Genomic DNA, 15,897 nt, shown 5'->3' with positions numbered 1-15,897 from the left:
ATACCAGTAAAAGACAGTCAGGATTTAAAAAAAAAAAAAACAACAAAACCCAAGACCCAACACCTACTTTAAAGACACAGATTAAAAGTAAAGAAATGGAAAAAGGTAAACTATGCTAACATGAATCAAAAGAAAACTAAAATAGCTATGTTAATTTCAGACAAAATAGATTTCAGAACAAGTAAAATATATCCACTTTTTTAGATTCTTTTCCCATATAGGCCATTAGAGTATTGAGTAGAGTTCTCTGTACTATACAGTTGGTCCTTATGTTTTATATATGCTGCTAAGTCGCTTCAGTCGTATCCAACTCTATGCAACCCCATAGACGGCAGCCCAGCAGGCTCCCCCATCCTTGGGATTCTCCAGACAAGAACACTGGAGTGGGCTGCCATTTCTTTCTCCAATGCATGAAAGTGAAAAGTGAAAGTGAAGTCACCCCGTCGTGTCCGACTCTTAGCGACCCCATGGACTGCAGCCCACCAGGCTCCTCTGTCCATGGGATTTTCTAGGCAAGAGTATTGGAGTGGGGTCCCATTGTCTTCTCTGATATTTTATATATAGTATTGTGTATATGTCAGTCCCAATCTTCCAACTTATCCCTACCTTCCCTTACCTCCCTGGTAACTATAAGTTTGTTTACTACATCTGTAACTCTACTTCTGTTGTGTTAAATAAGTTCATTTGTATCCTTTTTTAGATTCCTCATGAAAACAATATCATATGCTATTTGTCTTTCTCTGACTTCATTCAGTATAACAATCTCTCAGTCCATCCATGTTGCTGCAAATGCATTTTGGTTTTTTTTTGTTTATGGCTGCATAATATTCTGTTGTGTGTGTATGTGTGTGTGTGTAATATATATATATAACACACACCACATCTTCTTTAGCCATCTTTTGATGAACGTTTAGGTTGCCTCCATGTTCTGGCTGTTGTGAAACAGGGCTGTAATGCACACTGGGATGCATGTACCTTTTTGAGTTATAGTTTTCTCTGGATATATGCCCAGGAGTAGTATCACTTCATGAAGATCAGAATGGCCATCATCAAAAATCAACAAACAATAAGCGCTGGAGAGGCTGTGGAGAAATGGGAACCCTCCTACACTGTTGGGCTGGAATGTAAATTCCAGCAGCCATTATGGAAAACAGTATGGAGGTTCCTCAAAAACAAACTAAAACTAGATTTAGCATATATGATCCTGCAATCCCACTCCTGGGCATATATCCAGAGAAGATGAAAACTCTAATTTGAAAATACATGCACCCAGTGTTCATAGCAGCACTGTTTACAACAGATGAATGGATAAAGAAGATATGGTGTGTGTGTATATATATATATAATGGAATACTATGCAGCTATTAAAAAGAATGAAATGCTGCCATGGATCAATTCAGTTCAGTCACTCAGTTGTGTCCGACTCTGCGACCCCATGAAGTGCAGCACGCCAGGCCTCCCTGTCCATCACCAGCTCCCGGAGTTCATTTGCAGTAATACAGATGAAAGTGAAAGTGAAGTTGCTCAGTCATGTCCGACTCTCTGCGACTCCATGGACTGTAGCCCACCAGGCTCCTCCATCCATGGGATTCTCCAGGCAAGAGTACTGGAGTGGGTTGCCATTTCCTTCTCCAGGGGATCATCCCGGCCCAGGGATCAAACCCAGGTCTCCTGTGTTGCAGGCAGACGCTTTAACCTCTGAGCCACCAGGGAAGCCCATTGACCTTCAGATTTTCATACTAAGTAAACCTTCAGAGAAAGACAAAGGATATCATTTATATGTGGAATCTATAAAAAAAAAAATACAAATGAACTTATTTACAAAACAGAAACAGACTTACAGACATAGAAAACAAACTTATGGTTACCAAAGGGGAAAGGTGGTGTGGGGGATAAATCAGGAGTATGGGATTAACAGATACACACCACTATATATAAAATAGATAAACAAGGATTTACTGTATAGCACAGAGAACTGCATTCAATATAATGGAAAAGAACTGGAAAAATATATATAACTGAATCACTTTGTTGCGTACCTAACAGTATTGTAAATCATCTACAATTTTGAAAAATTCTATTATCTTACAGACTGACCACATCACCAGGTACTACTTTAGTATAATACATACAGTGATGGAGAGAATGCAACATATAGAAGTTACTGTATGCAGAACTGAGGTAAGTGTATGTGCATGCATGCTCAGTCATGTCCGACTCTTTTGTGACCCCATGAACTGCTGCCCGCCAAACTCCTTTGTCCCATACTGGAGCAGGTTGCCATTTCCTCCTCCAGGGGATCTTCCTGACCCATGGATCACACACTTGTCTCCCGCGTTGCAGGCGGATTCTTTACCTGCTTAGCCACTGAGGAAAGCCCCGGTATGTATATGTGTATGCTTATTATTTTTGTCGCATTTGTGTTCCTAAGTATTTAGGCATCCTCCCTTTTCTTCACCAGTCCACATGAGCACCATCCCCAGCTTAGCTCCTTCACCAGTGTGGACACCAAAACGCACTCTAACTTTAATCAAGAAGATAAAGTAATGTTAGTTCTTACCCTACTGAATCCCAACATTGCGTGCCTTCTGTCTGGTCACCTCTGTATCCCGTTTCCTAAAATGGCTTCTCATATAGAAGGCACTCATAAATATTTGTAAATGAATGAACTGCCCAATATCTTAAGAATTTTCCAATAGTTAAGCAAAGTTTTATTAAAGTTAAAATGGTCTCAACTGTTATAAATATTATCAAAGAATGCCACACCAAACTGAGATAAAACTCTAACAAATAACATTTATTTTCCTTTTACATATGTATTTCACAGCCTAAATACCACACTGCCCTCAGAGAAAGGTGCTTTGATGCCATTATATTTCACTATTTACTGCACAGGCATTAAACATTCTCATTAACATGATAAGACAATTTGCTGGTAAACATTTAAACACACAGACACTGGTTTCAATATTTCAAGAACATATTTTTGGTCATAACCAAGAAGTACATCAAAATATGACAACATTGGCTAATATTTTTCAAGCAAATAATATTTAACTCTGCATAGTTTATACAATAGGCTGTGATAATAAATAATATCACCAATCTCATCAACTATTAATTGGCCACAAAAAGCCTAACATTCATTTTAATTATAATATGAAATGCTCTACTGGTATAGTTTCAACATAGCCTTCAAATGTTGTGAGTGTTTAACCTTGAATAGTGAAAAGAAAAAGTACTAAACTGGACTAAAAAAAGAAATATTAACTTGGTATGGTTTGGTTAACTACAAAAATGTCATGTCCAACTATTACATTCCTAACATGAAGGCAAATATTTAAATAGAAAAACTAGCAGTCCAAAAAATGTGAATGTGCAAACTGTGAGGAAAACATTGCATTTAATTTGCACTCATTTGCAAATTACAGTACTAGCTCAGTATAAACACTAACAGGAAAAATATTCAGCAGGAAAAGAATGGGAACAACCTCTCACAGCAGAGAACTAGTCACTGCACGGGGCTCCAAAGCTTAGAGTGTTTCTGGTGACCTGGAGCTTCTAACTCTTTATGACTGTTCTTCATTCAACAAAGGAGACTGCAGGCATGCTACAATCGTGGTAAGAATAGGAAGAAAAACCTGAAACAGCAACATTTTCTTCCTAGATTTAGTGTAAAAGTCCTTCTCATTATTATAACTTAGTTACAGGCTAACTTCTAACCTTGATTGTTTTCTGAGTCAGGTTTGCTAAATGCTGTAAAGAATAGCTACCCTTCATACAATACTAGGTTTTGCTTTATTTAAATATTGTCAGCATGATAAAGGTTACATGCACAGTCATTCTACCAGCCCACATAGGCACAACGCGGCCTAACACTCACCTTTGATCAGATTCTACAGAGATTCTCTGTATTCTTTTCAATGGGTAAACAACTGCTTGGAAAGCAGAAATGCCTAACAATTTCTGCAGGGTGTTTTTAACTGAAGTGTTTATAAAAATAAAGCCCCAACCTTTAAGCCTACAGAATGTCAAGAATTCTATGAGGGATGTTAAAAGCACTGGGCAAAACCCTGGTTTTCAATGTCCCGTCTGCCCCACAGGAGAAGATCCGGTTGCCCTGGGTGATGTTGATCTGCATGACTCCAGCCCCCAGGTTCCTGAATATGGACTGTTTAGCGTGTTCATTTTTAAATGAATGAATTAGGCCATGGCCTGTCAATCTCCAAACCTAGTTTAGAGGAAAACGTGAAAACAAAAAAGTGTAAGTCTTTTAAGAAAGAGATGAGAAACTTTCAAAAACAAGACCTTCACTTGTGTTCTCCCAGCCCAAATGACCTCTTTAAAGCCCAAACTACCTCTTTCCCAATAGCTTATTTAATTAAAAATAACACCATTCACAGGGCCATTTACTATCTTTACAGTTCCCTGTACCTTCTTTCAAATTCCTTTTTTCCACATCTTCTTGTTTCATATTAACCATATATAACCCCATCTCTAGTTCAATTAAATACATTCCTAACATACTAAGCTTTGGCCCTGGGGCAGTATAAAAGAACAGTACTGCCTCACTTATCTGGAAACCTCAACTGTGCAAAATAGAGTCAGGGACTGGAGACAGAGGTAGAGAGAGGGGAGGAGGTCCCCAGAAACTCCATGCATTAATTAAACACATAGAGTTCTTTAAAGGTTTTTATGACCTGAGAGGATACTGAGTTCATCTGGTTTTCTAGGTCCTAACAAGAACCACACGGAAAGAAGGAAGGAAGCAAGAGATAGACAGTGTTCGCACAAAGAGGGTGGTTAGTTTTTTGCTTTGGGTCCCCTTGCCAATCAGCCTTGACAGAAGATAAACATAATAGCACGCTTGCACGTCTCTCATATGATGACTCACCTTGATGTTACCTTCTGCTGAACCTGTAGTAAAATATTCCTCACAGGGGTCGAGAGCCAGTGCCTTAATAGCAGAGTCATGCGCCTGGAATGTGTGCATGAGCTGTCTCTGCCTGATGTCAAAAATGCAGATGTAGCCTTTCCTGCCTCCAGATATGAGGAGTTGCTGCTTTGGTGCATACTGAAGAACCGTGGCACCATGATCGTGGCATGTGAAACCTGGAGAGAAACATCAAGAGCCTTTCCCAAACCACGTCTACTTTGGTACTGCTGGTAATTTTTAAATACACATTTCAGTAATACAGAAATTACTGTCACAGTTTCCCTTCTAAATTTCTATAATCATGATCAAAGTAAAAAGATTGCAAGCGCTGACAGAAAAAAACTTCTTATTCATAACCTTAGTATGAAAACACACATATACACAGGAAATTTAAGCCCTAACTAAGCTATACTGTCTCCTAAGAATGCAGAAGCCAAAATGCAGAGAACAAGCTTCTCAGTGATACTCAATGTCTTTACTAACACCCACCAATGACAACAAGTATTTACCCTTTCACAGTCCCTGTCTATACATAAAGCCTTATCAACAACTGTCTAGAGCACAGAGAACCATATTTAATATTCTGTGATAAACCATAATGGAAAAGAATGCATGTACAACTGAATCTCTTTGCTATATAGCAGAAATTAACATTGTAAATCAACTATACTTCAAAAACACTGTAAATCAACTATTCTTCCTAATGAAGTAATTAAAACTACACTAGTGTGAAAACTGCCAGCTACAAATTAAGAAGCTATCCTTCCTGGGACTCTCTGCATTCTAATATGATTAAAGCCTTAATATTAATTTAAAAGATGTTAATAATTATTCACCAAAACAAGAATTTTTCAATCAAAATTGAAAATTACATCTCTCAAATAATACCTCTTCATCGTAAAAGAAATCTTTTTTTTTTTTTTTTTAAGTCCACCTAGCTTTTTTTAACTCAAAACTTACTAGAACTTTGAGCATTTTTGGTGGTATCGTGTGGAAAACTGATCTATAGGATGGCAATCTGGAAACGCTGTCACAAAAGGAATAATGTTCAATTGGCATTGTTCATATTTCTAATTCATCATAAGGTTAACTTTCATTTTATGGTTAGGTTTAATTCTTTAAAATATGATCTCATTTCTGGTGAGCTCAATAAATACTTTGCCACTAACTCCTTCAACAGCCTTGACTCTGGAACCATATGGACTGAAGCCCACCAGGCTCCTCTGTCCGTGGGATTCCACAGGCAAGAATACTGGAGAGGATTGCCATGACCTCCTTCAGGGGATCTTCCCGACCCAGGGATCGAACTCGTGTCTCCTGTGACCGCTGCATTGGCAGGTGGGTTCTTTACCACCAGCACCAACTGGGAAGACTTGTTAGTAGCACCACTCCCCATACCATGTATTCTGAAGGGAATACAACACAAAGATTACTCTAGCCTAGCTGGATGTCTGAGACCATACATATTTACCTCAGCAAGCCAGCCAGCATTCCAGGCAACTTTTAGAATTTTATTCATTCTATATATTTCTCCATTTTTAACCCATGAACAAACTATACACACTGAATTTACTAGTTAAAACCAGGAAAGCACTCTTTCACAGCATAATGAAAATCGAAGAGTTGACTCACCATGAATGAGGCTGTTTCCAGGTGTTATCAATGTGTCCCAGAGGCATACATTTCTAATAAAAATACATCATAGACAAGTTGTTCTAAATCATCACTGGGATTTACATCAAATATTTTTACTTATTGAGTCTTATGGTTTTTTGGTTCACTTACATTTATAAAGCAGTGATTCTCAACTAGGACAAGGGTAGTAGACGTTAGGACTGAGGATATATCACTTCCAAGAGTCTATCCTTTTCAAACTACAGGATTCTGTGTCTCACATGGGTCCCACCTGACTCGTCCCCATCTCATCTCCTGGCCCTCTCTCTCTTCCATTATTACTCCAGGGAAAATGAGACATTATTTCCTGAGTAGAAGAGATGCTTCTCTATCCCTGGGCATCAACACCACAGGGAAATGAGAGGTATCATTCATGGGCACATGCTGTCAATGAAAACAATCGAAGGCAAAGAAGATGTTGAGAATGCTGCTGCTAAGTCGCTTCAGTCGTGTCCGACTCTGTGCTACAGAGTCTCAAAAATCTGCCAGTATTTAACACCGGTTAAAAAAAAGTAATTTTTGCCTCTTTCTGATAAGGAAAACTGCTTAAAAGAATTTGTAACAGTTTTTGTATTTCTGAGGTTGTAAAACCTGACTAAATATAGAAATCCATACTTTCTGGAGAAGGCAATGGCACCCCACTCCAGTACCTCTTGTTTGGAAAATCCCACGGACGGAGGAGCCTGGTAGGCTGCAGTCCATGGGGTCGCTAAGAGTCAGACACGACTGAGCAACTCCACTTTCACTTTTCACTTTCATGCATTGGAGAAGGAAATGGCAGCCCACTCCAGTGTTCTTGCCTGGAGAATCCCAGGGATAGGGGAGCTTGGTGGGCTGCGTCTATGGGGTTGCACAGAGTCGGAAACGACTGAAGTGACTTAGCATAGCATACTTTCTAGCAAGAGTGCCTTTCTGCCTAAAATAGGCTTATTTCTGGTTTGCATCTTTGTCAACCCACCTGTTATCATTGGAGTGTCCAGATGTGGCAACTAGACTTGAAGAGGTAACAAATGCAAAGTCACTTGTGGCTTTACTGTGGCACTGCCAGCTCTGTGGGGACGAAGTGCAGCTGCTGTTATCTCAGAACCCAGTAAGAGGTGGTACAGCACACACACACACCGCTCTGCTAATCATTTACTACATGCAAAAGCTGTAGACAGTTTTTAAAATCTAGAATAAAGAGTAAATGATAGGATTTGCTGTCATCTGCACATTATTTGGCTAATATCAAACTTAAAGAAGTTGGTAAAAACATGGAATTAAAGGTGACTTTTTTAGATTATGTAACAAAGGGATAAAACAAGTACATGAATTTAAGCAAGAAATTTAATTATATTAAGGGTCCAGGCAATTTTAGTGCTTATCTCAAATATATTTAATAAGCTTTAATAATATTAAATCATAACAAACAGCCACCACCCAAAGAGGAACAACTCCTACATGCCCATCTAGTCTTAGACCTGAAGGACTTAAGTCAAACTGTAACCTTAATATAGATACCTAGCTTCCTTACCACCTCTGTGGGCCCTGCCTTCACTCCAGGTAAAGAGCAATAGTAAAAAACAAAGTCAAAAGTAGTCCTGAAAAATAATCCACAGGTTTAAGGTTGCCCAAGACTGCCTAAGGATGTCCCAGAGCTGTAGCAAACCACTTACTGAGACAGATATGACTCTCCTTTTTGTATCAGGTGTGGAAGAACAGAAACTTGGAGGTGAGGAGTCAGGAGGAGGAGCAGGGTATTTAAAATAAAATAGACATTTTGTTTGAAATTATTTTGGTATATTACAGAAATGACAAAGGCCAGAGGGTAGATTGAAGGTCACTTCCACTTCTATAAAGACTTTATGACACAGTCTATAATGTATTAATTTAAGAGAAACATCTCCAGACATGCTCATCTGCATCATCAAATGACTGAAACGGGATTTGGATTAATGGATGAAGTCGCCTATGGGGACTGGTTAAAATCTAGTAAGTAATATTCTGGAGAAAATTGGCATGCATGGAACTGTCTGGTTCTTATTATAGTACCTAAAATGAATCACTATAAAATTCTATCATTAAGAAGTTAGAGATTTCAAAATGGATAAAAGTATAATAGAAATGTATCTTAAATAGTACTACACACAGGGAAGGTCCCTAAAAATTTTCAAATACAATGGTTTTCACAGCTTGAAGGATGACCAAAGTCTTTGGTTATTTTGACCTAGAATGAGGGCAATGGGTGCTGGGCTGTGGTTCCTGGCAGAGCGGTCCCTTTCCCAAAAGATCTACCAGTAGGATCTGCTGTCTGAAACAAACACTTCACAAACAAGGCAGCCTCTGCATGTACCCCGGGAATACTGAGTGATACTTACCACGTAAGGTTTAGGATTTGACGCAGTTTGGTTTACTTGCCAGATACTCAGAAAACCCTCTCCATCTGCAACACCACACTGTAAGAATAGTGTAAATATTAAATACAGCTTCTGAGTAGCCATGTCAAAGCTAAAATCACCTGTGGTGGATTCATTTTGATATTTGGCAAAACTAATACAATTATGTAAAGTTTAAAAAAAAAACAACAAAAGGAGAGTCACTCAGTCCTACTTTACCAACATCCTGCCTGTACGTACGTTCCTGCTGCTGTAGTTCTCAGTCAGTTCAGTCGCTCAGTTGTGTCCGACTCTTTGTGACCCTATGAATCGCAGCACGCCAGGCCTCCCTGTCCATCAACTCCCAGAGTTGAGCCAAACTCATGTCCATTGAGTCAGTGATGCCATCCAGCCATCTCATCCTCTGTCGTCCCCTTCTCCTCCTGCCACCAATCCCTCCCAGCATCAGGGTCTTTTCCAATGAGTCAACTCTTCGCATGAGGTGGCTAAAGTACTGGAGTTTCATCTTTAGCATCATTCCTTCCAAAGAACACCCAGGGCTGATCTCCTTTAGAATGGACTCTCAAGAGTCTTCTCCAACACCACAGTTCAAAAGCATCAATTCTTCAGCGCTCAACCTTCTTCACAGTCCAACTCTCACATCCATACATGACCACTGGAAAAACCACAGCCTTGACTAGACGGACCTTTGTTGGCAAAGTAATGTCTCTGCTTTTCAATATGCTATCTAGGTTGGTCTCAGGAAACCCCAAGTACTGAAAATATCCTGCCACCTTTTAAAGGCTTTTCCATGCCTATTTCACTGCTTTACTCCAAATTTCTGTAGTATAATTTGGGGGGGGGGGGGGGGCGGGAACTGGCTTCTCTCAGGTGCCTGACTTCACACAGGGGTACCATCAACACATGCAACAAAAACAGAATTCTTTACAATCACAGAATATTTAGTGTATCTGTAAGTGGATGATTAATTGATCCACACAAAATTCTGTGGATTTATGCTCTTATTGAGAGCCAAAGGGCTATATAAACAGACACCAAACTGCCTCAGTTCAGTCGCTCATTTGTATCCAACCCTTTGTGACTCCATGGACTACAGCATGCCAGGCTTCCCTGTCCATTACCAACTTCCAGACCTTGCTCAAGCTCATGTCTATCGAGTCGGTGATGCCATCCATCTTATCCTCTGTCGTCCCCTTCTCCTACCTTCAATCTTTCCCAGCATCGGGATCTTTTCCAATGAGTCAATTCTTGGCATCAGGTGGCCAAAGTATAGGAGTTTCAGCATCAGTCCTTCCAATGAATATTCAGGACTGATTTCCTTTAGGCTGGACTGGCTGGATCTCTTTGCAGTCGAAGAGACACTCAAGAGTCTTCTCCAACACCACAGTTTAAAAGCATCAATTCTTTAGCATTCAGCTTTTTTTATAGTTCAACTCTCACATCTATATATGACTACTGGAAAAACCATAGCTTTGACTAGACAGACCTTTGTCAGCAAAGTGATGTCTCTGCTTTTTAATATGCTGTGTAGGCTGGTCACAGCTTTACTTCCAAGGAGCAAGTGTCTTTTACTTCCATGGCTGCTGCCAACATCTGAAGTGATTTTGGAGCCCCCCTAAAAATAAATCTCTCTCTGTTTCCATTCCAAACTGCCTGCTAAGCTTAGATCTATAGTGACTGAATTTGTTTTTAGATGTAGCTTTACTAGCCATTTATTCATAAATATCCACAATTATTTTCAGATGAATTTAGTAGTAACCCCCTAGAACTAACCTTGTTGCCCTGTGAATTAAAATATAATCTGGTGACTCTTGCATTGCCGGCTTGGCGGAAACAGATAAGCTGCTGAGGTCGTGTCCACTCAAACATTCGCACACTGCCATCCTGTGCACCCGTAAGATCTGAGACACAAGAGGAAAAGCAAAAACTTAAGATATAAAGCTCAAGAAAGGGTTCCAATATTTCCAATTCTATAAGCCAGCTTCAAAATTATAGAGGCCACTCACAGTTCTTTGATAATGAATCAAACACTTACAGTACTGATGAACTGGGTGTGACGTCATTCTTTTAACATTATGGAGATTTCTTTTCATAAGCTTTAAAAGAAGATGAAAATGAATTTATATTGTGGCATCACAGAAGAGATAGGAAGGATATGCTTCAGGCCACATCTAATTCTATAATTCTAATAACATTTATTCTCTCACACTGGATTAGTACTTAAATAAACCCTGTTGTGGATTTTCTGACCCCCTAAATACGTGACACTTGTCTGAACAGGCTGGGGAAGCACAGTCACTTGATGGCTTGGCCCTGGTCTGTGTGGACTGTGAGGACACCAAGCGGCTTCATCTAGGGATAAAGGGAACTCTCCTCCAAGTGCCCGTCCCTGAGGACAATCAGAACTATCTCCAGATTCTTCAGAGCAGAACATGAGAATGGGACCCCTTAACTACCATGATTAACAATAATGTCATTGGTGCACTTTTCAAACACAGAGTAGACACGAATTCCTTTCCGTCTGTTTACCACCATGTGCCTCTCAGTTTGCTCATTTATAAAATGAAAATCACCTAGGTTGTTACGAGAAAAAAACAAGCATGCACCTGACACATACTCACAGCACGCTAGCTAGCATCATTGTGGTTACCACCTGCTGGCCAGGGCTCAGATCTGCAGCCCACCATTCCTCTGTCAAAGTGACTTACACCTATTTTTGAGCGAGTCCATATCCAGAAACCATACCTAATAGTAAATGACATACCACACTAGCTCCAGTGCTAGTCTGTCCACTGCCCAGCCATGGCAGAGAGGAAGATGGATGCACCTGACTTGCTGAATAGGAGGTTGCAGTGGGTTGATAAAGAGTTGTAGTGGAACCACGATAATCAATATCATCTGAACTGTGGAAAACATTTGTGTGTTACTGTGAAAGTTCCATTTTTCAACACAAATTCCAATTACAGACCTTTTTATCTACCCAAAGGACAGTCTTTATTTTAAAAAAATAAAATGAATAAATATCCATGAGGAAAACTTAGGTACAAGTCCCAATCATCGCCAATTTTAGTACTGGTTAACTTTTTGCATTTAGGCAAAATGTAAGTTAAATGTTTGGGGGAATTTTGTTGTTGTACAAATTAGAGCAAATGTTTGTTTTGAAGTATTTAACACAGATTGGCTTTTTATCCTGTATAGAAAAAGACTGTATGTTCTCTTCAAGTACAGATACCCATTTATAAAATTCATACATTTTGAAGAAATCTGAGTTAAAAGTTTTCCTAGAGTGAGGTATTAGTTATCACATTAAAATGTTAATTTTTAATTGTTATATAACACAGTTCCATCTACCCTGTAGTATGACTGCAACTTAGTTATATTCTATACTAACAAGCGAGAACCAGAACAGTGGAAGAGGCTATCCTGGCACCATTCCCAGTACATAAAATTTCCAAGAGTCTGGAGAAAAGAGGGAGGGCAAACGTGGAGGAGACACCCCAAAATAGGAAAGTGTTCCTGCACTCTTGGTGCAGTGTCCAGAGTTTTACTGAAAAGTAAGGCTGTCTACATTTTTATCTTAAAAAAAAAAAGGTATGCTTATAAGGAGATATGTAAGAAGAAACACTGAAAATTAGTATATATGACTCAGTCTACTTAATATATTTGTGTATTCTGCTTTTTACAGTAATTATCCAAATCAGGTAAATTTATTTATCACTGTGTAAATTTCTGACATTTCTTTGGAGTTAAAATGTCAGTAATTAGCATTAGGCTTTGAGGATTATTCTGACTCAAAACCTAGGAGTAGCTCAGGGTCTAATGGAAGAAGTAGGAGTACTTTGTATACTGAAGTAAAGGAGAGCCTTTATTGGGAGCTAAACCAATTATGTTTGTCTCCTTCCCAAATGAAGGGAGACAGACACAAATAGTTTTCGAGACACTTCAAATCACAAGCATAACCATTTAATAGACTCTTTGAAGAAAGCTATATTTAAAACTGACTACTATACCCCATGCAAAGTGTTTTTGGTGTTAAAAATAAATAAAATAAATTGACTATATAAGATAAGCAAACCTTTTGGATTCTCTGTCATATTCTTCTCCAATCCATATGTATGACTGACAGGCCAGTAGAGAAGTAATATCGAGTTCTTGTACATCATGTGTTGAAGCCAAAACAATTTCATTACAGTTCGCCTATAAAGCAAAGGCAGAGTCAATAACTAAGCAATTTCACTAAATCAACGTACTACATTCTTCATAATAACTGAAGCATTTACCTTATTAATGGAAAATGCCATGATCATATCTGACTCTTTATGAATGATTTTTGCCTTCCCACCTGGATAGCCCAGATCTGCTTCAACCTACAAGACACATGTCAGCAGTTTTAGTTGTCACGGCACAGCTTTATAAAGATATACGTATGTCCCACAAAACTTCAAAGGACAAGAAGAAAATGTAGCAGCAGCAAGAAAGAAGGTACCAATAATTTTAGTGTGTTGATAATTAAATGTGGAACTAGCTTTGATTCTCTGATGCCCTGCAATCACCCCAATTACAAAATTTCCATTTGATTACAGGATATTGAGTAACTGTCACAAAAGATTAGCTAACATAATTTTCATTAGTGTTTGTAACAGAAAATGTGTCTCTTGTCTCTTCCCAAAGTGCACAAAGACATAGCAGCAAGAATGTGAGAGAAAAAGACAGAGAAAGACAGTGGAGTCATGTAAGAAATGATATGTTTTTAAATAAGGGTGATGAGATAGGAGTAAGAAGTTGGAGAGAAGAACAGTTAGAAAGGAATGAAGGAGATGGATGAGAGGCAAGTGTTATGCTTAGAGTCAAAGGTGACAGGAAGGCAACAAGAGGCAGAAGCAAGAAGGAGGAAGCATAAAACAATCATGCTTTAGAACAGATTTTGAAAAGGGACAGAAGTGAAGACGGGACAGGAAGCAACAAGGAGAAGAACCAACTGCAAGAGAGCTCAAGCCTGACACAGTGGAGCCTCTCCTACCCTGTGCCACTGAGGTGTGTGGGAGCAGTGAGCACTCTGACTAGTTAGCCAGCTGGGCAGATCATGGTTAGTATCAGAGATGAGGGGTTAGCTCCTCGAACTTTAAAGAATGAGCTAAATTTGAGAGCATGGAACACTACCTTGATGTGGCAATCTTCTGCTACGCAGTTTTGTTTGACCTGCTTCACATGTTCTTCTATAGACTTAAACAACACCACATCGTCACAAATGCAAAACACACGCATGAAACGGAATTATAAAAAAAAAAAAAAAAAAAAAAATCTTCAAATTGAAATGGACACTCCATCACTTAAAGATGGTAAAAATGAATTTACAAGCACAACGTTAAGAATTAAACTGAGTAAAATGTGATATCAGATAAAACACAACACAAAACAGGCAAAATTTATGTATTATACATTTAAAAGCAATTTCAAAATAAAAATTCATTAAATTCATTATTTGTATGTCAGTTATATAACTTGTAAGTTCTAACTGTAAACTGAAAAAACCCCAAAATTTTGAAAAATAAAACCTATTTATACAAGCAGATGCATTCTCTACTATAGATTCCTATCCTTATAGGGGTTTATTTCAAGTAAAAAATGAAAACTTTTTTTTTCTAAACACAGATTAAAAGTACATTCTTACTCAGAAGGAATATATCCATGAAGAGAGATTCAAGGATTAAAATTCACATCAACCATTTACTAGACATAATTTTAGGATTTTTCTCCTTACTAGTACATGTTTGATGAGCTGAGGCTTGGGAAAGAAATCACACAAATAACTTTGCTCCTGGTTGATGACGGGACCATTAGGGATGCCTACAATCAGAAGTGGTATTTCTGCTCTGCTGTGGAAACCGCTGAAGGTTTCATCGCAGCAACATATTCCTCCTAATACCAAAACTTCCTGAAGTGCCTGCTTCTCTTTCAGCCAACATGCCCAATGCCCCACGCCTTCTGTGACTGTCCAAGGGCTGCTGCAGCTGATGCTGAAGGAATGGGACCATGTGTGCAGAGGGTGACTCAGCAGAAGCCAACTGCTGAAGACCCTATCCACCTTTAATCAAGGGGCTAAGCTTCCCACACTTACCAATTTCACAAAGACTTGTTCTGTAGAGTAGTCTCTAACATACTCAGTGAGTAAACATATCTTCTAGTGATTCTAAAATTTCAGCATTTCTCAGAATTTTATTTTTATTAAGTGATTTTAAAAAAATTAGCCAAAATTTTAGCATTCTTAAGATTATTTTGCCAATTTTGGTCATTAATTCACTAGATTTACCAAACCTATAGACCACCAATATCCTATTTAATAATCTAAAAAGATAAACCACTCTTATTATATGGGTAGTTTTAATAAATTTTGCATATTTCTGAACTAAATTACCAATTTTATTTTGACCTAACAGCCTTAACATTGTTTTTATAATGTTTTTTCATAAATGAAAACCATTTTTTCAGCAGATCTGTGCTAGTCAACACAGAAGCCACTAACCACATGTGGCTGTTCAAACAAAATTAAAAATTCAGTTCGTCAATCACACTAGCCATATTTCAACTCAATAACCGCATGTGGCTCAATAACCACATGTGGCTGATGACTACTACACTGTACAGAACAGATACACATTCCCATCATCACAGCAAGTTCTACTGGACAGTACTGAACAAGACACTGGGCTTCCCAGGTGGAGCAGTGATAAAGAACCACTTGTCAATGCAGTCGACACACGAGATGGGGGTTCAATCCAGGGTTGGGAAGACCCCCTGAAGAAGGAAATGGCAACCCACTCCAGTATTCTTGCCTGGGAAATTCCATGGACCGGGGAGCCTGGTGGGCTGTAGTCCATGGAGTCACAGAGTCAGACACAACTGAGCGACTGA

At 38.9% G+C, this 15,897-nt stretch overlaps 1 protein-coding gene across 2 annotated transcripts in view; it reads right to left on the bottom strand.

Annotated features, from left to right (window-relative positions):
• Window positions 1–2,771: 2,771 nt before the first annotated feature.
• The window catches only part of DMXL2 (Dmx like 2), a 171,168-nt gene continuing 158,042 nt past the window's right edge, over window positions 2,772–15,897 (bottom strand). Inside the window, exons 34-44 of one of the 2 annotated variants that reach the window (XM_055537960.1) lie at window positions 14,146–14,208; window positions 13,266–13,352; window positions 13,061–13,182; window positions 11,750–11,888; window positions 11,021–11,081; window positions 10,759–10,886; window positions 8,968–9,045; window positions 7,569–7,660; window positions 6,569–6,621; window positions 4,895–5,112; window positions 2,772–4,231 (exon numbers count right to left, since the gene is read on the bottom strand). In XM_055537960.1, coding sequence (XP_055393935.1) covers window positions 4,022–4,231; window positions 4,895–5,112; window positions 6,569–6,621; window positions 7,569–7,660; window positions 8,968–9,045; window positions 10,759–10,886; window positions 11,021–11,081; window positions 11,750–11,888; window positions 13,061–13,182; window positions 13,266–13,352; window positions 14,146–14,208 — 1,251 coding nt within the window. In that variant the 3' untranslated portion in view covers window positions 2,772–4,021. The remainder of the gene's footprint in view (window positions 4,232–4,894; window positions 5,113–6,568; window positions 6,622–7,568; window positions 7,661–8,967; window positions 9,046–10,758; window positions 10,887–11,020; window positions 11,082–11,749; window positions 11,889–13,060; window positions 13,183–13,265; window positions 13,353–14,145; window positions 14,209–15,897) is intronic. The other variant, XM_055537961.1, reaches the window with a different exon arrangement.

This window comes from Bubalus kerabau, chromosome 10, assembly GCF_029407905.1.
Source record: "Bubalus kerabau isolate K-KA32 ecotype Philippines breed swamp buffalo chromosome 10, PCC_UOA_SB_1v2, whole genome shotgun sequence".
NCBI classification, from domain to species: domain Eukaryota; kingdom Metazoa; phylum Chordata; class Mammalia; order Artiodactyla; family Bovidae; genus Bubalus; species Bubalus kerabau.
The sequence above is the reverse complement of the archived record's forward strand: the minus strand, read 5'-3'. Positions and strand labels throughout refer to the sequence as shown.